The following is a 22,804-nucleotide window of genomic DNA, read 5'->3' as shown; positions in this document are numbered from 1 at the left end:
AAGGAACTCTGACCATTTATCTTAAGTGAAAATGACTGAACTATATGGAGTACTCAAACTTATGCTTTTATAGAGGTGCAAGGGCCAAAAGGCATCTATTTGCATCTCACATTTAAATATTCAATAGCATTTACAAATATTGAATTTGAAGGGTCCCGAATGTTTCATAATTAAAAACATTTATCATACACTTTTTTGGAACGAAGAAATAGTTTGGTGAATAATAAGCACTTCATTATATGATTTACACATGGATATTTTTTTGGGTTTATATTGATTACTTTATTTACCGTCTAATAAAAATAATAATATAATCTACTCTCTTTTTTACTTATTTTAGTTAAACATTATTTTATTATCTAATGGTTTCAGTTTAATATATCACCTCAACAAATTAACAAGTTTTTGACAGGAAGCAATTGTTTAGTTTTTAATACTTCAAACAAAATTGATTATTTCTGTAGTACTTTTTAGTCTCGATAATGGTTTAAAAATAAGTCCATTCATATCACATTAAAAAAAAAAAACATTCCTACCGTAAGGAGAACAAAAAGTAAACTGCTTACACTAACATGAACGTCATTTTTTAAAGTTTAAATAATTAAAATCATTGATCTATTACAAATTTCAGAAAAAAATTTGATAAAAACTTTAGAAGTAATGTTTGTTTCTTCACTCTCACTGTTTGTGACCAATATCTTTAATCATTTCGAGACGTGACTCTTGAAATTGCCAAATTTAACTGTCCATGAGAAAACATTTTTTTGTGGCAAATAAATTTCATCGTACTTCAAGGATTTGCTCTGGGAAATCTTCCTAAAGAGTAGATTAAATAGATTTATTCCTAATACACAAAATTTGAAACACATCAGAAAGTGCAATATGTAAAATAACTTTTGGTAGAGGGTTGTTGATTTATAGATTTTACTCAAGAACCTGAAGCATGATGTCAATGGCTTTGCTTAGTTTGTCATTTTTATGCGTTTCTTTGATGTTGTCTTTCTCAACGACATGACCGATGCCGTCGGCAAGAAAATAGATCATTTTTAAATATTATTTGCATGAAACAAAGTTGATTTAAACACTAAAAAAAGATACTTTATTAACAGATATTACCTAGCAAGATATCTTCACTTGTAGCAGCAAGTATGTCTAGGTACATCATGAAATCAAACTGATATTTAGGAATATCTTCTCCAACTATTTTTTTGCACTCAGATGTACCCATTTAATTCAGTTTGAATTTGTGTTTGGTTGTTCTAAACTGATGATCATTTGCAGCAACCAATAAATTTTCCATCACGTAAGTCTGCCCCTCTTCCAAGACTGTTTTGAAATCATTTATCACACTTTTCTTCACATGAGCATGAATCTTGCCACCCTGAAAAACAATGTTATTAAAACATCTAATTATAAAATTGAAGTGGACATTTTGTGCTCTTAAATGGGACCAAATGGATTATTAGTGATTTCTAATGAGAAGCTGAAATATAAATGTATGTTCATACCTTTCCATCAACCAATAGCATCTCCAAGCTATTTTCTGTGGACGGATTGTTGAAATCAGTCACTATCCACAAACACATTATCCTACATTTTAGCTCCCAATGTATCCTACCACCACAATGTTCGAAATCGAGTTAAACCTTGACACCATACTCAATTCTATCACAGTAGTTAGAGTAAAACATCAAAGAAATCATTTTTACTACGGGTTCCAAAGAGAAAAACAAAATTAAGATGAAAAAAATATGTTCTCGACTTTTTAATTACAATAAACATCAAAGTTTAAAAACTACCAAGGGAAGTAAAAGTAAAAGCTACAAATTCAAAATTGTTATTGTTAAACAAATTTCGCAGAAAATGTATAAGGATTCGACATTTTAATCAAAATAAATATCAATGCTTAAAAACTATAAACATGATTTATATCACAGAAGTAAGAATGAAAGCTACAAATTGTCTGTTATTAGTGTTTTCCTATTAAAAATGGAAAATTCCAATATGAAGAAACAATATAAGGATTCAACTATCATATAGAGTTTACATGAAGAAGAAGATGAAAAAACAATATACAGAGGAAGGAAACTAAAGGGAGAGGAAGATAACAAAATATCACTTTGTTATATAAAAGAGAGTGAACCATAATCGTAAATATAAAACTTACAGGAAAAGGAAGATGAAAAAACGAAAGAGGAAGGGAACTTAAGGTAGAAGAAGATAACAAAATATCACTCTGTTATATAAAAGAAAGTGAACAATAATCGTAACCAGCTGGTTGTAATTAATATAGTTTCGGGACTATACAAAATAGGAGGAATACAAAAACCCAAATCAAGTTTCCAGAGAATAATATATCAATGCAATAACGTATATTCACATTTCGAAAAAATAAACAGCCATATTTAATGTTTAATGTGATAAAAAAAACAGCATACAAAGAAGAAAGGGCTTTAAATGATGGACTTTTCGTTTAATGATGGACTTTACGGAATGAAGCATCGCATGAAAACCTATGGGAATAAAAATATTTACGTAAAACAAGCGGCAAAATAACATGCAGTTTGAGCGGGAATGGAATAAGTGGAGAACTTCTAGGATTTATAATAAGAAGATATTTTAGAAAAATTATATTTTTTAGTTCATATACTTTCACGAAATCTTGTTTTTAATTTTCTTAGTTTCATATCATTCAATTTACAAAAAACTTGTTTTTGGTTTCTCCTCAAGAGATGATATTACTGTCATTTCCTACCTGACAAATATATTACATTGTCATTTATCGTGTGAATTCATAAAAGTCACGCTCAATAAACAAAAAAAAAAAAAATCCAGAAGAAGACGTAAAATACATATTAATAGCCTGTTTAAAAAAAGACATAAAATAAAGCCCTTGAAAGTTATGATTCAATATATTTGGGGGAAACATATTAATAGCTCCTTAACAAAAAATTTCACATCAGTTTAATCAATTTTTAAAAAATACACTTTGTTTATCACGTTAGCCATAAGTTAATGTCGTTTGTGAGAATTTTGTGAGGAGTGATTAAGTTTTCTGTAAAATACAAATACTAAATTGGATGATATGAAACTTTGAGAACTAAAAACAAGATTTCATGAAAGTAGAAGAACTAAAAACATATTTTTCCTAAGTATATTTTTTGTGCAACTTTTCTTACAAGTGAAAAAGATGAAATGAGAAGAGATGAACATATAGAAAAAGTTAATAATGTAATGGTATAAATAAAAGTAATAATATTAGCATGAGTTAAAAAAAAAATGATCTCACTCTTTTAATTTTAACATAATATTTACGGTGGAAATTTGTTTAAGTAATTGAAATGTAATCTGTTATTGTTTTCACACTTGATTCTTATTAATCACAAACAACTTATTTTATTTAGTGTGATAGAATTGCAATTATAAGTTCTTTTTATTCAAATTAGCAGTTGGTATGTATAACTTTCAATCCAAAGAATTATGAGATTAGTAGAAAACATTAGATTTTCATTTAATCATGTAGTATTGCATTGTCATCGAAAATAGTCATTTTGATGCTTAGAATACACAAATGATTTTCAATATTCAAAAGATCAATATGTTATAGATCGAAAATACATTTTTTATCAATATCACCAAAGTAGTTTTCTATTAAGTTTGTAGTTTTTTCATAATAAATATGTTTTTTTGAAACAATTAAAAGTTCAATTAAAAAGTAAAGTTATAATGTAAATAGATTAAAAGATTTGTAAAGTAAAATGGTTCGAAAGTAAATCAAATTGAATGTAAACAAAGATGAAATGGAAAAAAAGTAAAGTGTTGTCGAAATGTAGATCGAATTGAAATGCAAGACAAGATAAAAGTTGCAGAAAAATAAAGAACAAGTAAATGAGTATGAGTTTAGAGAAAAAATGTAGAAGAAAAAAATTGCATGAAACGTAAATTAATCAAAGTAAAGCAATTGTAGAAATTGTAAATTGCATTAAGATATGGGTTCTAACATACACTTCATCTAGGTGACCGGTAGCCATTTTCCTTGTGCGGCGTGTTGATGTAAAGGTCTATGTGTGATCTTCATAACCAAGGAAAAATGGCCATCGTTGTGCCTATTTATAATCTAATTTGACTCAACGACCGATTTATAAGATTCGTACAAATATACAACTTATTCAAACTAATTATCTACGATGTTGATGTAAGATTAAAGGTGATCAAAACATATTAACAATTAACAAATAAACACATTTAGATTAAACTGATAGCAAAAGCATAATTGAAAACTAACCTCCAGCCATTGCAAGCTCCAACATACACAGACCTTGGACAATTTTGGCTTTCCTAAACCTTCGCTAACTCAACACGATGGTGTTTCATTTTTTGAATGAGCAATAGGCTTAGTGAATGTGATCCAAAACAGTGAGCAAGACTTCTTATGTAGAACTCTACCCATCATGGAGTTCAAAACGTGGAGAGGTTAGTGGGAACCACAAAATCCACACATGATCTCATTCAGAATGTTAGTATTGATAATAAGTTTGAATTCAGGTTGAAAAATGGACCAAATTCAATATAAAAAAAAAACTATCAGATAATTGTTTCCACTCACTTTGAATGTAAAACAAAGCATATATTTTGTTCCTTAAATATCAAAAACAACCAATAACCAACATTCTCTCACTTGGTCCATTTATCCCATTATCAATCATAACAAGGAACCAAATATATGAATCATAATGATAGGTCCTCTAATAGTGAGTATTATGTCCCATGTATTATAATATATCAAGTCTCTCAACACTAACTTTTAACTTAATGAATAAATCACATGTTTTTTCTATGTCAAAACTAAATGATGCTTCTCAAGATAAATAAATGAGAAAACATCAAACTGAATAAGAGTTTCATTAAAACAATAATTGTACGTACAATAAATATCACATCATGGAACTAAGTCTCACTCGTACTACATGATCCTTAAAATTCTTTGGTGGCATGCCTTTAGTCAAAGGATTAGCTACCATCAACTTAGTGCTAACATGTTCAATGAATACTTTATTTTCTTTAACATATAGTCTTATGGCTAAATATTTAATGTTGATGTTCCTACTTCAACTTTCACTCTTATTGTTCTTAGCCATAAACACCACAACATCGTTGTCACAGTACAACTTCAACGGCCTAAAAATAAAGTCTACAACTCTGAGCCTGGATATAAAACTCTTCAACCATACATCATGCGAAGTAGCCTCAAAATAAGAAATGAACTCAGCCTCCAAAGTGGAAGTAACAGTCAAGGACTGCTTTGCACTTTTCCAAGATATAGCTCCACCAACTAGCATAAAAACATAACCATAAGTAGAACTCCTGGTATCAATGCAACCAACAAATTTTGAATCAGAGTAGCCAATCACCTCCAAATCATTAGTTTTTCTATACATGAGCATGTAGTCCCTTGTTCCTTGAGTATATCTCATTACCTTCTTTGCATCTTTCCAATGGTCAATACTTAGATTACTTCGATATCTTCCCAAAACTCCAACAGCAAATGCAATGTCAAGTTTGATGCAAACTTGAGCATACATAAGGCTTGCAATAACTTAAGCATATGGAATATTTCTCATGTGTTCTCGCTCAAGATTATTTTTCGAGCACTGACTTAATTTAAGTCTATCACCCTTCACAATGGGAGCTACACTCGGTGAATAATTTTTCATGTTAAACCTCTCTAAAATTTTGTTGATATAGGTCTCTTGAGACAAACCTAAAATGCCTCGAGATCTCTCTCTCTATGGATCTTATGGCCTATGACATAAGATGCATCACCCATATCCTTCATATCAAAGTTCTTTGAGAGAAATTGTTTCACCTCATATAGCATACCCTTATCATTAGCCTCAAGCAAAATATCAAAGTTCTTTGAGAGAAATTGTTTCACCTCATATAACATACCCTTATCATTAGCCTCAAGCAAAATATCATCCACATATAAAACAAGAAAACAAATCTTACTCGTACTAACCTTTTGATATATACACGAATCCATGACGTTCTCTTCAAAATAGAATCAAGATATAACCTCACGAAATTTCAAATACCATTGATGGAAAGCTTGTTTCAATCCATATATGGATTTATTAAGTTTGCATACTAAGTGCTCACAGTTACTAGAGAAGAATCCTTCAAGTTGTTTCATGTAAACGTCTTCATCTAGATCACCTTGAGGAATGTTGTTTTCACATCCATTTGATGTAACTCAAGGTCAAAATGAGCTACTAATGTCATAATTACTTGAAGTGAATCTTTCTTAGATGCAGGAGAGAATGTCTCCTTGTAATTGATTCCATCTCTTTAGTGAATCCTTTGGCAACAAGGCTTGCCTTATGTCTCTCAATGTTGCCTTGTGAGTCTTTCTTTGTTTTAAAGACCCACGTACATCCAATAGCTTTTACACCATTAGGCAACTCAATGAGATCCTAGACTCGATTTAATGTCATAGAATCCATCTCATCTTTCATAGCACTATACCATAAAGCTTATTCTTTAGAACTCATGGCTTCAGAAAACATTTCAAGATCATTTTTGGCTCCAATGTTATATTCTGATTCTTACAAATAAACTTAAAAATCACTAAGAATTGCTGACCTTTTGACTCTAATAGATCTTCTTAATGTTGTATCATTATCTTGTTGAAGAACTTTTTGTTCAACCGATTGTTCAACATTGACTTGTTGTTCCTTGTTAACAACTAGATATACATGATTATCTTCAACGACTTGTGAAACTTCAACTATTGGTTGTCTAACACCCACTTGAACTTGAGGGGGATGAATGACTACCAATGTGTTACTTGATCCAGAGGGTTAAGCCTCATAGTGATCCTTTTCAAAAGCAATGTCTTGAAATCGATCACACCTACTGATCAAGTCATTTTCAAGAAATTTTCCATTTCTTGATTCCACAATTCTAGTGTTGTGAAATGGACAATAGAATCTATAACCTTTAGACTTTTCAGCATATCCAATGAAATACCACTAATAGTCCTCGAGTCTAGTTTCTTCTTTTATGGGTTATAAATTCTCACTTCAAACGGGCATCCCTGAACGCATATATGTCACAAACTAGGTTTCAAACCTTTGAATAACTCAAAAGGTGTCTTTGAGACAACCTTGGTTGGAACTCTATTAAATATATACACAATCATCTTAAGTGTTTCAATCCACAAGAACTGAGGAAGTTTTGTGTTACTCCTCATACTTCTTACCATGTCCATTAAAGTTCAATTTCTTCTTTCTGCCACATTATTCTAATTTGGAGAACTAGACATAGTGTACTGGGCAACAATCCCATGTTCTTAAAGAAATTTTGCAAATGGACCAGGTGCTTGTCCACTCTCTGTGTACTTACCATAATACTCTCCTTTCTATCTAATCTCACAATCTTAATTTATTTTCCACATTGTTTCTCTACTTTAGCATTAAAAACTTTAAAGGCGTCCAAAGCTTCATCCTTAGAATGAAGTAAGTAAAGATACATATATCGTGAGTAATCATCTATGAAGGTGATAAAGTATCTCGTATTACTTGCTTCCATGTTTAGACAACAAATATCTGTATGAATAATATCCAATAGGTTTGAACTTCTCTTTGCACCAATTTTCAACTTGTTAGTTTGCTGACCCTTAATGCAATCCACACAAGTCTCAAAATTAGCAAAATCTGAAGTACTAAGTACCCCATCATTTACTAATCGCTTAATTCTCTCAATGGAGATGTATCCCCATCTCTGGTGCCACAACATAGAGGAATCCTCATTTACAACACATTGTTTTAACCCACCAGAAACATTCATAGAATTATAAGCAACACCATTTTCTAAATTAATAGAGTAAAGATCATTATGTAGTTCACCAAAAACCAACAATTTCATATTTATTCGATAAAGTAAAACCAGAATTCAAAAAATTAAAATAAAATCCCAGAGGTGCAAGTCTTGAAATAGAAATCAAGTTCTTAGAAAAACTGGGAACATAGAAAGTCTTTTCTAAATGCAAAATAAAACCACTACTTAAAACTAAACTGCAAGTCCCAACAGCCTCTACATGTGAAGTCATCTTGCTTCCTGAATAGATATATTGATCACTTCCCATTGGCCTCCTTAGGTTTTTCGTACCCTGCAAGGTATTAGAAACATGGTTTGTAGAAACAGAATCAATCCACCATGTATTATGGTTAACATTAATCATATTAGATTCATAACAGACAAAAACAAAAGGAGTATTTTTCTTTTCGAGCCAATTCTTAAACTTCTAGCAGTCTTTCTTCATGTGTCCCTTCTGATGTGAACCTGACTAGGAGCGGATCGCTTGATACAGGCTACGGAGATTTGGATGACGCCACTTCCAGTGAAGGAAGATAAGTCAGGGTAGACGCCACTTTCGGTGAAGGAAGATAAGTCAGGATAGACGCCACAAGGATTACCTTGATAAGTCTGAGATTGGTTCAACAAGGAACCCAAAGAGAAACTCTCACCAAATTTTATCAAATGCCAAAAGTTTTTTTTATTGAAAATAGAAATCAATACTTATAGTGTATCTGAACAAAAAGATAAAAATAGACATGGGCCTTCTAAACAGTTTGGGCTAAAATTACAATAAATAAAAATTATAACTAAAAACATATTTAACTTGGGCTTTTAAATTAGTTTGGGCCTTCAGCAACAATTAATAGTCTTGATAGTGTCTCTGCCTTTGGGCCTTCATCCTTCTCCACTTGGACCTTCATCCTTCTTCACTCGGGGGCTTTGTCCTTCTCCATTTGGGCCTTTAGCCTGTATTTGGTCAATTTCATGATTCTCATCACCTTCTTCTTGCAGAAGAAACACTTTGACTCCTTCTTTATCACTTGCTAAACAAAAATCTTTCCCTTGTGATTAACTTGATTCCTCTTGTTCTTTCAAAGGTGGTCAAGTTCACCCTGTCACCCTCTTCCATTAGTAACATGTCCTCCTCCTGAACGCACATGGTCAACAACTTATTACCAAATCATTTATCCTTATGTGTATTATAGGAGATCTTAAAAGGGGCATAATGATAAGGCAGGATGCACAAAATGAAATGTACTAGGAAAGAATCTGACATGATAACCTCCAAGGGTTTCAGTTGAGCCACAATGTCCTTTATGTGCATGATGTGTCTAATCCCAATGAGCTTCATGGATGAAAACTGCATTATAAGGGTACTGGCAAGGGATTTATCAAATGTCATAAATTGCTCGTCTATAGCCTTTAATAAATCCTTGACTTTATCATGCTAGTCAACAAAACCCTGAATACCAGTAGAAATGTTGGTCTTTATGAATGTCACTGAAAGTCTATTAGACCTTTCCCACTTTTAATAAAGATCAACCACATCTGGAGTATTGGTCTCAGTGATAGTTTGTTGTTCTTCCCAAATGAAGTAGAACTTTCTCCTTCCAAACCTTATAATTGTCACCTCTTAACTTGGGAATGCCACATGTGATATCATAAAAATTCACAGATTAAGAAACTGCAAAATTCAAAAACACATGTTCATCATCACAATTTGAGACTAAATAAATGTCATGTTTTGCCGATGCAAACACGTCCTAATTCTTGAATCTAGCGACATAAAACTTGCTCGTGGGCTATAGTCCTACTCAACTAGATTCATTTAATAACCTTGTGACAAAACTATCAAATTATGTTCCTTTCCTTAATTCTTGTAGGTAGATTAAAAAATATAATCTGATATGTTATGCAACCAAGGGGGTAAATATCAAGGAGAATTACACCCATGGGTCATGAGCAACCACATAAGCGAACTTGACACCACACTTTAACCCAAAACCTTAAGGTTCAAGTTTATGGGTCTATCCTTCACTTATATGGTGTTCAACCTTCTCATTCCTACATAATATGGGACTTAACCTCACACTTGTGGACCAAAAATCTCTCCCTCAAGTGTGAGTCTCATCCACATGGTAGCCTTGCCCTCGAGCGAAAGCCATTTTCATCCATGAGTATTTCTATGGTGGCCATTAGAGCCTACATGTTCTAGATATTTGCACCGTCGCTCCACCCACACAATACCAATTGTTGTGTGTCTAAGGAGGGTAAACACCGGGAAGATTTACACCAATGGGTCATCAGCAATCATATAAGTGAACGTGACACTACACCTTAACCCAAAACCTTAAGGGTTAGGTTTATGAGTCTTTCCTTTACTTATATGGCATTCAACCTTCTCATTCCTATACAATATAGGACTTCACATCACACTTATACTCCAACAATCTCCCCCTCAAGTGTGAGTCTCTTTCACATGGTAGTCTCCCCCTCGAGCGAAAGTCATTATCACCCACAAGTATTCCATGGTGGCCATTAGAGTTCACATGCTCTAGATACTTGTACCGCCACTCCACCCACAAGACACGTTGCCTGGACCTACTGCCAGGATGACTTTTAATACAAGGAATCCTCAAGCCTACGATCCACTGTCATCATCTTACTCGTTTGAGCTGGTCGTTGGTCACCAAGTTGAACCATCAATTTTGGTAGCAATCGTTGAGAAACTGAGGGATACATACCAGGGAGATTTACACCAATGAGTCACGAGCAAACATATAAGTGAACGAGATCCTCAAGCCTACGATCCATTGTCATCATCTTACTCATTTGAGCTGGTCACTGGTCACAAAGTTGAACCATTGACTTTGGTAGCAATCGTTGAGAAACTGAGGGGTACATATCGGGGAGATTTATATCAATGAGTCACGAGCAAACATATAAGTGAACCTGATACCACATCTTAACCCAAAACCTTAAGGCTCAAGTTTATGGGTCTTGCCTTCACTTATATGGTGCTTAACTTTCTCATTCCTACACAATGTGGAACTTCACCTCATACTTGTACTTCAACACTATATTTTATCCCAATTAATCATACAAACATAATAAAATTCCTCTAGGTATATTTCATCACATTACATATGATTAATTACAATTAATGTTTCTAATATGGTTCTGAAATTTAAATATAATTATAATCAATTAAAGATGTTGTGGCTACTCTCTAATTCGTTAAAATTATATCCACCACTTAACATTAAATCTCTGAACTGTTCATACAACACATAAATATTTAATATTGCATGTTTAATTAAAGAAGAATAAACATACAATTTTTTTTACCAAATAAATATCTAATATGCAATTTGTAAATCCAATAAAAAGATTATATAAACTTAGAAAACACTCTAATTATATGAAATTGTGAATATGGCATAGTGGTAGGCTCACATGCTAGGCACAAAAGGAAATACGGTTTTACTCTGGTTAGGGCAAAATTGCTGGTTTTATTTTTATTTTAAAGAAAAAACACGTTAAATGGTTGAAAAAAAACACATAACTAGGTTTAAACTCAATTATAAAGACTTTAAGGAAACATGTTATACCACTGCACCACATTCGCTTTTGTGCTTAATATCCAAATCGTGTTGATATAACTTTATACGCATTTCTTAATTTAAACACATAAAACAACCAAGTATCCAAAAACTGAAAAATTCAAACTCAAACGAAAATAAGAACAAGCAAGGCAAAGGCATAAACACAGCTCTGATACCAAATGTATGACTTAAAGGTGATCAAAATATGTTAACAATTAACAAATAAACACATTTAGATCAAACTAAGAGCAGAAGCATAATCGAAAACTAACCTCCAGCCATTGCAAGCTCCAACGTACACAGACCTCAGACAATTGTGGCTTTTCTAAACCTTCACTGACTCAACGTGATGGTGTTTCATTTTCTGAAGGAGCAATAGGTTTAGCAAGTGTGACCCAAAATAGTGAGCAAGGCTTCTTATATAGAACTCTACCCATCATGAAGTTCAAAACATGGAGAGGTTTATGGGAACCACAAATTAAAATCCGCAAATGATATCATTTAAAACGTTAGTATTGATAATGAGTTTGAATTAACGATGAAAAATGGACCAAATTCAACAACAAACTATCATATAATTGTTTCCACTCACTTTGAATGTAAAACAAAGCATATATTTTGTTCCTTGAATATCGAAAACAACCAACAACGAACAGTTGACCAAAACAATATATCTTCGATGATATTTTCTCCACGCTTTTGACGAGTATACAACTTCAATAGCTTGTCTTCAGAAATACTCTTTATCTTGCAAGCTTTCTCTTCTCAACTTATCATCGAACCTGATTAGCTTATGCCATTTTCGATGACTAATCAAACTTAACATCAGTATTATGTTTTTCAACTCCATTCAATCTCCATAGACTTTCTAAGTTCTATACTTAGAAAATTCTACTTACACTCCTAACACATAGATTTTAGAAATTAAATTCAATGTATTTTAAGGATTGGTTCAAAGCGATACTAATCATCCTAACATAGTTTAATGTTCTATATTTTTTAAGAAATAATATTTCTGGTATTTTTATAAGAAACTATTAAGTATATTCTTTGTCATCGTAACATAGTCAAACAATCAATATTCCTTGTTGTTTTTGTTTAAGGTTTGAGTCTTGTGAATGGAGAAAACATGATTGAAAGGTGAGATTTTACTAAAAATAATCAATTAGGTTTTTAAGTAGAGATTAATCATCAACAAAATTAATAGATACTTTTCACCAATGTTATGGCAAAAAAAAATTCTAAATGACTAGTGCCCCCTTAGTTTCTTGCCATTTTGCCTAATTCTTTAGAAATTTTGTTTACTAAATATTTTTATGCAACTTTTCTTACAACTAAAAAACGTATAAAATGAAAAGAGAGAAAAATTCAAAAAAGAAGAATGAAAGGTGTATCAACTTCATTGGTGTGGCTTGAAATTAGGTGCGATTAATATAGTGTTATTAAATATATAAGTACCACTTAAATCATTTAACTTTTTATGTATTTTTAAAATAAAATATGATATTATTAATTAAAATTAACTGACTTAAGTATTTTTTTTAATCTTTATGAATTAATTATTTATTTCTTGTAAAAATCAGAAGTATGTTTTTTTTAAGTTATATATTAATAATAAAATTTCTTATTAATTTGGTGAATAATATTTTATATAATATGATAATATATTTATATAATTCTATTTATCTTAATATATATATGTGTGTGTGTAACAAACTTAATATTGATATGCAGTAAAAATTGATCGAATCTTATTTATATTTTATCGAGTGTTATGAATTGCATTGGGATTCAGATAAACAACCTTATCAAAATTTCAGGTAAAAGGTAGAATCAGAGATAGACTCATTCTACAAACACCTAGCTAATTTCATTCTCTTCTAAGTTTTCTGTTTAACGTAGTTGTATGGTTATTTTAAGGTGCTCAACAACATCATATACATCTGAGTCTTTCTTGACAATTGTGTGACACATTTCTCTCCTTCTCTCTTATTCTGAAATTTTCTGTGGTAGGTGTGGATTATACGTGTTTTGCCACTCTGCTGATTTGTTTACCCCAAGCAAAGAAAAACCTGTTATTATAGGAATAAATCCTCAAGAGTAGCTCTTGTATATGTTTCACGCTAAGACTTTTGTCGTTATTAATTTTCCTACCGAGAGAGTTGGAACACTTCCATAAGAAAACCGGTTATGGAAAAACTGAGGGCAAGGTTTAGAAAGTATACTATATTTGGTATAGTTTGAGAAGGTTAAGGTAGAGAGAGGGTCGGCAATTATGTGAGCCCTAGCAAAATCGGTGTTGTAATCTTCTTAACATATATAATATATAGAGAGAGAGACGATGATGTACCTCGATCTGACTAATTTGTTTTGTAAACTTACTAGTTACTTTCCTTTCTTTTTTTTAATGTATTGTATATATATTCTTTTTTATTAATTCAATCATTAATATTTTTAAATTAATTTGTATGCAAAATTTTATATGAAATAAATATTTGTTGTTATATATACTTTTAAAAAAAAGTATTATAAATTATTAAATTTATTTAATAAAGTGCCAGATAATTTTAATATTTTATAATAAGTGCCGACTTTACTCATTACTTTTAGTTTAATGATTAAATTAATAAATATATATTCTTTTTTATTAATTCAATCATTAATATTTTTAAATTAATTTGTATGCAAAATTTTATATGAAATAAATATTTGTTGTTATATATACTTTTAAAAAAAGTATTATAAATTATTAAATTTATTTAATAAAGTGCCAGATAATTTTAATATTTTATAATAAGTGCCGACTTTACTCATTACTTTTAGTTTAATGATTAAATTAATAAATTTATCTCATGGGTGTGACAAACAGAAGAAATCAACTTATACTTGTGTGAGTTGTACTTTATTTTATACGAGTTGTACTTTGTTTTATGTTGGACATTTTAGTGTAATTGATCTCTTTATTATGTTAAAATAAGAGTACACGCTTGTTTTAATGTAATAACGAGATGTTCGGTTTAGGCAAATTTTGGAAATTACATGGAAGTGACTTTCAGGAAAAGGCAGTTTTTAAAAAGATAAAACTTCCATCAACCGCCAAAAACCACCTGTTGGCAGTTTTTTTTTTAAAAAGATAAAACTTCCATCAACCGCCAAAAACCACCTGTTCTTTGATCATAAATAATCATTCTGGTTCAGAAAGTATAGCGGGTGACAAAACATACAAGACCAAAACAAAACTCTTGAATTATAACCTTCTGATTTTATCCGATTGAACAATTTTGGTTGAACCCCGAAATTTGATTCAATCTGAAAGTGTTATACACGACTTCAGATTTATCCAGTATTATCTCGATTTTCAAATTAACCAACAAAAGATTGAATCAAATTTTTCGAGATGACGAACGATAGTTCGAAGATGACAAGCAAGTTTGCGAAGTTGGACAAGTTTGAAGGGCATGATTTCAGAAGATGGCAGAAGAAGATGCACTTTCTCTTGACAACATTGAAGGTGGTATATGTGTTGAGTACACCAATGCTGGTGTTTATGGAAGACGAAACTCTAGATCAAACAAGGAAGCGTTCGAAATGGGAGAACGACGATTACATTTGTCGTGGACACATTCTGAACGGTATGTCTGACTCTCTCTTTGATATTTATCAAAATGTTGAGTCTGCTAAGGAATTATGGGACTCTCTTGAATCCAAGTATATGGCAGAAGATGCCTCAAGTAACAAATTCTTAGTTAGTAATTTATTTAATTATAAAATGATTGATTCGAGGCCTGTTATGGAACAATATAATGAACTGCTACGGATTTTGGGTCAGTTTACTCAATATGATTTGAAAATGGATGAATCCATTGCAGTTTCATCTATAATTGATAAACTGCCTTCTTCTTGGAAAGACTTCAAGTATACCTTGAAACATAAGAAGGAAGAGTTGACTCTGGTTCAACTCGGTAGTCATTTCATGATTGAGGAATCGCTGAGGGCTCAGGAAATTGACAAAGTCAATGATAAAAACGTAGCAAGTTCCTCTTCCGTTAATATAGTAGAGGAAAGTGGAACAGTTAAGCAAAATTACAATGCTAAAGGTAACAAACGAAAATTTCAAGGAAATAAGAACAAAGGTCCAAACAAACAGACAAAATTGTTATGTTGGAAATGTGGGAAACCTGGTCATTTAAAGAGGGATTGTCGGGTGTTCAAAGGAAAGAACAAGGCTGGTCCAAGTGGGTCTAATGATCCTGAAAAGCAACAAGGTCAGATTGTAGTGAATAATTTTAATTCGAATACGAATTCAAATTATGTATCACTAATATCTGATGCATTCTATGTGCAGGATGATGACGTTGCTTGGTGGTTTGATTCGGGAGCAACAAGCCATGTGTGCAAAGATCGTCGTTGGTTCAAGGAATTTAGACTAATCGATGATGGCTCTATTGTGAAGATAGGCAATGTTGCAACTGAACCAATCCTAGGATTAGGTTGTGTAAATTTAGTTTTTACTTCCGGAAAAAGTTTGTATTTGGATAATGTCTTATTTGTACCTGGTATTCGTAAGAACTTATTGTCTGGTATGGTTTTAAATAATTGTGGTTTCAAGCAAGTACTTGAAAGTGACAAGTACATCTTGTCAAGACATGGTTCGTTTGTTGGATTTGGTTATCGTTGTAATGGAATGTTTAAATTAAACATTGATGTTCCTTTTGTTCATGAATCTGTTTGTATGGCCTCGTGTAGTTCTATAACTAATATGACAAAATCAGAAATTTGGCATGCTAGATTAGGACATGTTCATTACAAAAGATTAAAAGATATGTCAAAAACAAGTATGATTCATCCTTTTGATATGAACATTGAAAAATGCAAAACTTGCATGTTGACCAAGATCACTAGGAAACCTTTTAAGGATGTTAAAAGTGAGACTAAAGTCTTAGACCTTATTCATAGTGATTTGTGTGATTTGCATGCTACTCCATCATTAGGTCATAAAAAATATCTTGTTACTTTTATTGATGATGCATCAAGGTATTGTTATGTATATTTATTAAATACAAAAGATGAAGCTCTTGATAAATTTAAAATTTATAAGAAAGAGGTAGAACTTCATCAAAATGGGCTAATCAAAACTCTTCGTACGGATAGGGGAGGTGAGTATTATGATCCGGTTTATTTTCAATCTACTGGAATAATACATCAAACTACAGCTCCCTATACACCATAACAGAATGGTGTAGCCGAAAGGAAGAATAGAACCTTGAAAGAAATGGTGAATTCCATGTTATCCTATTCGGGTTTAAGTGAAGGATTTTGGGGTGAGGCTATGTTGACAGCCTGTTACTTGTTGAACCGAATCCCTAACAAAAGGAATAAGGTTACCCCATATGAACTTTGGCACAAAAAGACATCAAATTTGAGTTATCTCAAAATTTGGGGATGTAAGGCATGTAGTCAAGTTATAATGGGAAGTCTAGACACTTGGGTGTTAGACACAACATGGTTCGGGAGTTAATCATGCATGGTGTGATATCAGTAGAGTTTGTGAGAACTCAGCATAATTTGGCCGATCATTTAACCAAAGGGTTAAGTAGAGATCTCGTGAAAAGATCGGCTGTGAGATTAGGATTAAAGTCCATCTGAAATTTCTTATGTTAAGATACCCAATTCCCATCTAATATGACATTAGGTGCTGAATTCAATGTGGAAAGCTTAACATGTAGAGATTGGAACACATCATCGAAAGTATCCCAAAAGGTATGTGTTCAGTTCTGTAAGTTAAGGAGGTTGGAGTATAACTCCTCAATGGTTCTTTTGAAAAATTGCATTTGTAGGTGCAAGAAAGAAAAGGACTAGCTATATAAGCATGAAGTTTAGCCGCTTCAAGAAGCTGGGACTTGGCTTTGATATGCTTATGAAGGATAGGGACACAGGCTAGTATACTAGTGTCGAGCAAGAGTAATGTTATAAACTATTGTGCAGATTATCTTCATGTATTCATTATGAATAGAAAGGGTTCAATCCTTAGTGACACCCTGATATTCGAATATTTGAAACGTGTAATTTGCTAAGATGAAATTCAATCGTCACGATATTTCATCTATGCAGTAGTTTGTTGTATGTTATGACTTTGGTGATTTGATCGGTAATTACACTAAAATGGGGGAGGTTTGTTGGACATTTTAGTGTAATTGATCTCTTTATTATGTTAAAATAAGAGTGCACGCTTGTTTTAATGTAATAACAAGATGTTCGGTTTAGGCAAATTTTGGAAATTACATGGAAGTGACTTTCAGGAAAAGACAGTTTTTAAAAAGATAAAATTTTCATCAACCACCAAAAACCACCTATTGGCGGTTTTTTTTTAAAAAAAAGATAAAACTTTCATCAACCACCAAAAACCACATGTTCTTTGATCATAAATAATCATTCTGGTTCAGAAAGCATAACGGGTGACAAAACATACAAGACCAAAATAAAACTCTTGAATTATAATATTCTGATTTTATCCGATTGAACAATTTTGGTTGAACCCCAAAATTTGATTCAATCTGAAAGTGTTATACACGACTTCAGATTTATCCAGTATTATCTCAATTTTCAAATTAACCAACATTTTATACTCCAGTATAAATTATACTAATTTATACATCTTCAATAACTTTGTATAAAATATAATTTTTATCACCAAGAGATTTGGCTTATTTAGTTAAATAACAAATGTGAATTGTTATGAAGTTTTTAATATATGTTTTTGATTCTTACTCATAAAATATATATATATATATATATATATATATATATATATATATATATATATATATATAATTTTTATTAAATCAATCATTAAATTATAAGTAAATATCACCTAAATTATTCGTATCAAATCTTATTATAAAATGGAACAATTATAAGATAATTAAATGTTTCATAATTTTTTCATAATTTTTTTATTGTGAAAGTTCATATTATATTAATTTTGATGTATATTTTTTTATTCATAGAAATTGAAGATAAATATCAAACAATTTGTAGTAGTTCATGTATTCCACTGGACCAATTGAATTAGACTTAGTAATTTTGATGTATATGCATGAATAATGTATCAACTAATTTTAGATTATCATATTATTTTGTAATTTGAGTATTATTCATAATACATCGATTTTATCATTAATGTGGAGCTGAATTTAAATACAGAATCGCAAATCCCACTTGGCATTGGTAAATTGGTTTTAAAATATCTTCCATAGGGGCATACTGCATATATACATACGCGCGTCTTTAGTCTTAGCTTTCTTTCAAAAGTTTGAAAAAAACATGGCTAGAAAAAAATAAAAAGTGTATTAGTACTACAGCAACCCCTGAATTTTCGTGCCATGGATTCGACCACCCATAGCACGTATTTCTGAGCAAAAACCCTCTTCTTTGCAATTTATTGCATAGCTTTCATCAAATCTTGTGTAATCTTAGTATGTAAGAGAGTTAGGATAGTGATATATGGGAGATACGATTTTCAGTACAGATTCATTTTAGGAATGGATATGGAACCTTAATGGAGAGCTTCCTTGGCTTCTTCTTTGTCTCCTTATGTTATGTTATGTTGTTTTTTTTTCATTTGTTTTGTAATGATTGAATCAAAATTTTATGAACTTTTAGACTATTTAGTTGCGTTTTAAACACATGCTTTATGTTTCAATTTCCTTTCTTTGTGCTTAATATTATATGGGTGTGAAATTAGGCAATTGAATCTAGCATAGGGTTAACTCTAGATTTTGAGTTGAACTGAGATTTGGAACACATAATTTGCATAAGCAATAGGAATGAAAATGTGTAGGTTATGTGCACTCTTTGAGAATCCAAGTGTAATGGACGAGTGCTTAATGAGTGCGCCTAAGAAATTAAGGTTATTTGCTTTGCCAACAAGGGGACACATTGCTAAGGAATTGGAACAAGATTATTTAGTGAATTTGTGCATTGAACTAAGGTGTAGTTGAGATTCAAGAGAACAAGCCTAGGAGCTAAGAGTGGAGAATCACGAGTTATTTTGTGTATTTATTTTTATTTTTTAAGTCTTGTGTGTTGATTTTGTGAGGTCTGAACTCTAACATAGATAAATTTAATTTTGACAATTAACCATCCGTCAGAATTTAACCTATATATGATTTGTTTTACTAATGTCAAAGATTAGTGTACGGTGTTCATCATCCTAGTCGTTTGAGACGATGATACTTTTTTATCACTTTATTACTTTTTGACTAGTACATACTAATGCAGCAACACATGCCATAGGGTAGAGTCCAAAGGAGAAGAAATCAAGAAAAGAGTGCTAAATCTAAACATGAATTCTAAAATTTCCTAATTCTTATTTTCTTAATGTTTTACAGTTAAAAACAATAGTAATGTACCATATCAACCCATCTTGATCATATTTATGATGGTTTAAAAAAGATGGAAGAGGATCCTCTCCCGCGGGCCGCGGCTCCCGTCTCTAGCCTTCTCCAACATTTCTTTCAACCGTTGGATGATATTATTTGTTAATGAATGTGATCCTCTCCGTGAGAGAAAAAATACAACACTTGCATTACTTTAAAATTATCATAAATAAACAATTTTTAGTACATAAATTGTACTATAATTAAAATTGTTATATATATTAATAAGTATTTTAGGTTATACTAATAAATATTTAAAATTTATACTTAAAATTTATAATAAAATTTTCTCTATCTATCCCAAAATTTATCTTTATATGCGCATTTGGACTTCTTAATTCCTTATCTCTTTCAATCTATCATCTTTTATCTTTATCTAATAGTTTTATTTTTTTAAAATTACAAATAGTTAATGTACATTATACCACAATTTAAATTTAAATTATATAAAAAATATTTATCATGTCCAATTGTAAAATATAAATTATATTTTAATTGAAAGGGTCTCACTCTCTAAATTTTGCATTTTAATTTTATAATATAGAAATAAGTTATACATACAATTTAGTTTGAATTAATTTTCAAAATTACACTTAAAATTCAAATTAGTACCGTTAAAAATTTAGTATTTCAGTTTTTTCTCATTTCTTTTGACTCGATCATTAATATTTTTTTAATTTATATAAATTTGTAGTTATTTTTTTTAGCTATTATTTTTTTATGATGAAGGATAATTTTAAATATTTTATCATGGAGTTAGGGTTTTACTCAGCTTTAGGGGGTGTATTGGATTGGGATTTTGAGAGAATATTTTGACAAAAACAATCTTGAAGATTTTAAAAGATTATGTGAGATTGTATTGATTTTGTGGGATTTTAAAAGATTTTTTTTAAAAGACTTTTTACAATCAGGATTCTTAACCCAAGATTTTAATGGATTTCTAACACAGATTTTTAAGATTTCAAAGTACTTTATGGATTTTTAAGATTTTGAAAGATTAATACATTTTAAACAAAAAAATAACGGAAGTTACAAAAGTGAATGAAAAAGATGATAAATAAATTATAATGTTTGAATAAAGAAAATAAAAACGATAGAAATTTTAAACCTTTTAATAACAAAGTCATTATTACCTAAAAAAATAATAACAAAGTGATTCTCACTTCATGTTCGCCTAATTATTAGCATTTCTCCACATATCTGAACCTATATTAGTCCTCCATATATTAGCATCTTCTCGTTCCTGCTCTTGTGTTTGAACAATGGGTTCATGATCATTGTCTTCGTAATTTGGTAACACTGAAGATGAAGATGAAGACTCGTCAGTAGGTTCCACTGGAAATTCATCAGAACGACATTCTTTGCGAAGAAAATTATGAAGTGCTGCACATGCCAACACAAGCTCTGCTTGTGTTTTAAATAGAAATGGAGGTGCTGACTTAAAAATTGTGAACCGCGATTTAAAAATACCAAATATCCTCTCAATCACATTCCTTAAGGATGCATGCCGAAGATTAAATAATTCCTTTTCATTTTCAGGGTCATTACCGTGACCTGCAAAATCTTGTAGATGATATCGTACACCTCGATATGGGGCTAAAAATTTGCGTCGATTAGGAAATCCACAATCCACCAGATAATACTTACCTTGGGGCACTTTAAGTCCATTCTTCCTTGCCAAAGCATCACTTAACACCTTGGAATCATGTGCTGAACCCTCCCACCCGCTAAGAACGTACATGAATTCCAAATCAAAGTTACAAGCAGCTAATACATTTTGTGATATATTTCCATGACGATCACGATAACTGCTTACATCTTGGTGATGGAGGCTGATATGCTGGTTCATAGTTATTTGGTGTTATGAATGTATCACTATTAGGATCATATGAAAATTCTTCTATCCCAACAGTTCTATTTTCTGGCTCAAAAGTTGTTGCATCAGTATCATCTGGATCGACTGATATAGAATTATTCCCACTAGAAACTCCACCCCCAACAACGATCTTCAAATACTCATAATCAACCATACTTTTTCCTCGAAGTTTGTTGTGACTTGGGTGGGACTAAAAAAAATCATTGTTAATATACTACAAATATTATAATTTACTAAATTTATAACTATTAATATATTTAAAAGATTATGAACTTAGCTCACCTTTAAGTAATCTTTCCATACATCCTCATGAGCAGTGAAAGTTTTTCCAATTGGGTCCCATCCAAAGCCAGAGTTGTTGCGCATAAGGGTTGACATCATGTTATACTGGTTTCGAAACCACTTCATCCTTAGTTTTTGCATTGAGTTGAGGAAGTATTATTCGTTCTACATTTTGTTTGCTAAGTGACCCATTGGCATCACGCAATCCCCTATTCATAGCATCCACCAAGAGGTGCAACAACTCATTGGTATCCTCCATAGTCCAAGATACATAATTATCTTTGTCTCTACTCTTTCCTTTGTTATTTTCTTGTGAATCCCCCATTTGATCGCTAATATATATATAAGAAACTAGTTATTTGACAAAAATAGTTATTGTTTCCTAATTGTCAAAAGTATAGTGACTATATCCCGAATAATATACAATTCAATAGAAAAACCAATAAAAAACTACCTAATAATAAAATAAGGGTCATGCTAACATGCGCACTTAGGGCACATGTTAAGGATACTTCCAATAGTAACTATGTCTTAAAAACAACAATTTTTTACTTTTAAAAAAGTAAATTGCACAACTTTCAATATAAAATTTCTATACATAATACACTAACAAGTGTCTTAAGGGCACATGTTAGCATTTTCCATAAAAATAATACTCATATATCATAAAATCGTTTTAAAAAAAAAACTATTAACAAAATAACAATAATAATAACACAATAACAATTAAAAAATTATTAACA

The 22,804-nt window shown here is 31.2% G+C and overlaps 2 protein-coding genes across 2 annotated transcripts; both read right to left on the bottom strand.

The window, feature by feature from the left end:
- Positions 1-21,042: 21,042 nt before the first annotated feature.
- On the bottom strand, positions 21,043-21,708 carry LOC114405326. Its single transcript, XM_028367914.1, has one exon. The coding sequence runs from the start codon at positions 21,642-21,644 to the stop codon at positions 21,078-21,080; it is 567 nt and encodes a 188-aa protein (XP_028223715.1). The 5' UTR covers positions 21,645-21,708; the 3' UTR covers positions 21,043-21,077.
- Positions 21,703-22,187, bottom strand: LOC114385953 (uncharacterized protein At2g29880-like). The gene is made up of 2 exons (XM_028345998.1): positions 22,062-22,187; positions 21,703-21,969 (listed from the first exon to the last, which is right to left on the bottom strand). Exons 1-2 carry the CDS (start codon positions 22,185-22,187, stop codon positions 21,703-21,705), a joined length of 393 nt encoding a protein of 130 aa, XP_028201799.1.
- Positions 22,188-22,804: the final 617 nt, after the last annotated feature.

The sequence above is a fragment of the Glycine soja genome, chromosome 1 (genome assembly GCF_004193775.1).
Source record: "Glycine soja cultivar W05 chromosome 1, ASM419377v2, whole genome shotgun sequence".
NCBI lineage: Eukaryota > Viridiplantae > Streptophyta > Magnoliopsida > Fabales > Fabaceae > Glycine > Glycine soja.
The sequence above is the reverse complement of the archived record's forward strand: the minus strand, read 5'-3'. Positions and strand labels throughout refer to the sequence as shown.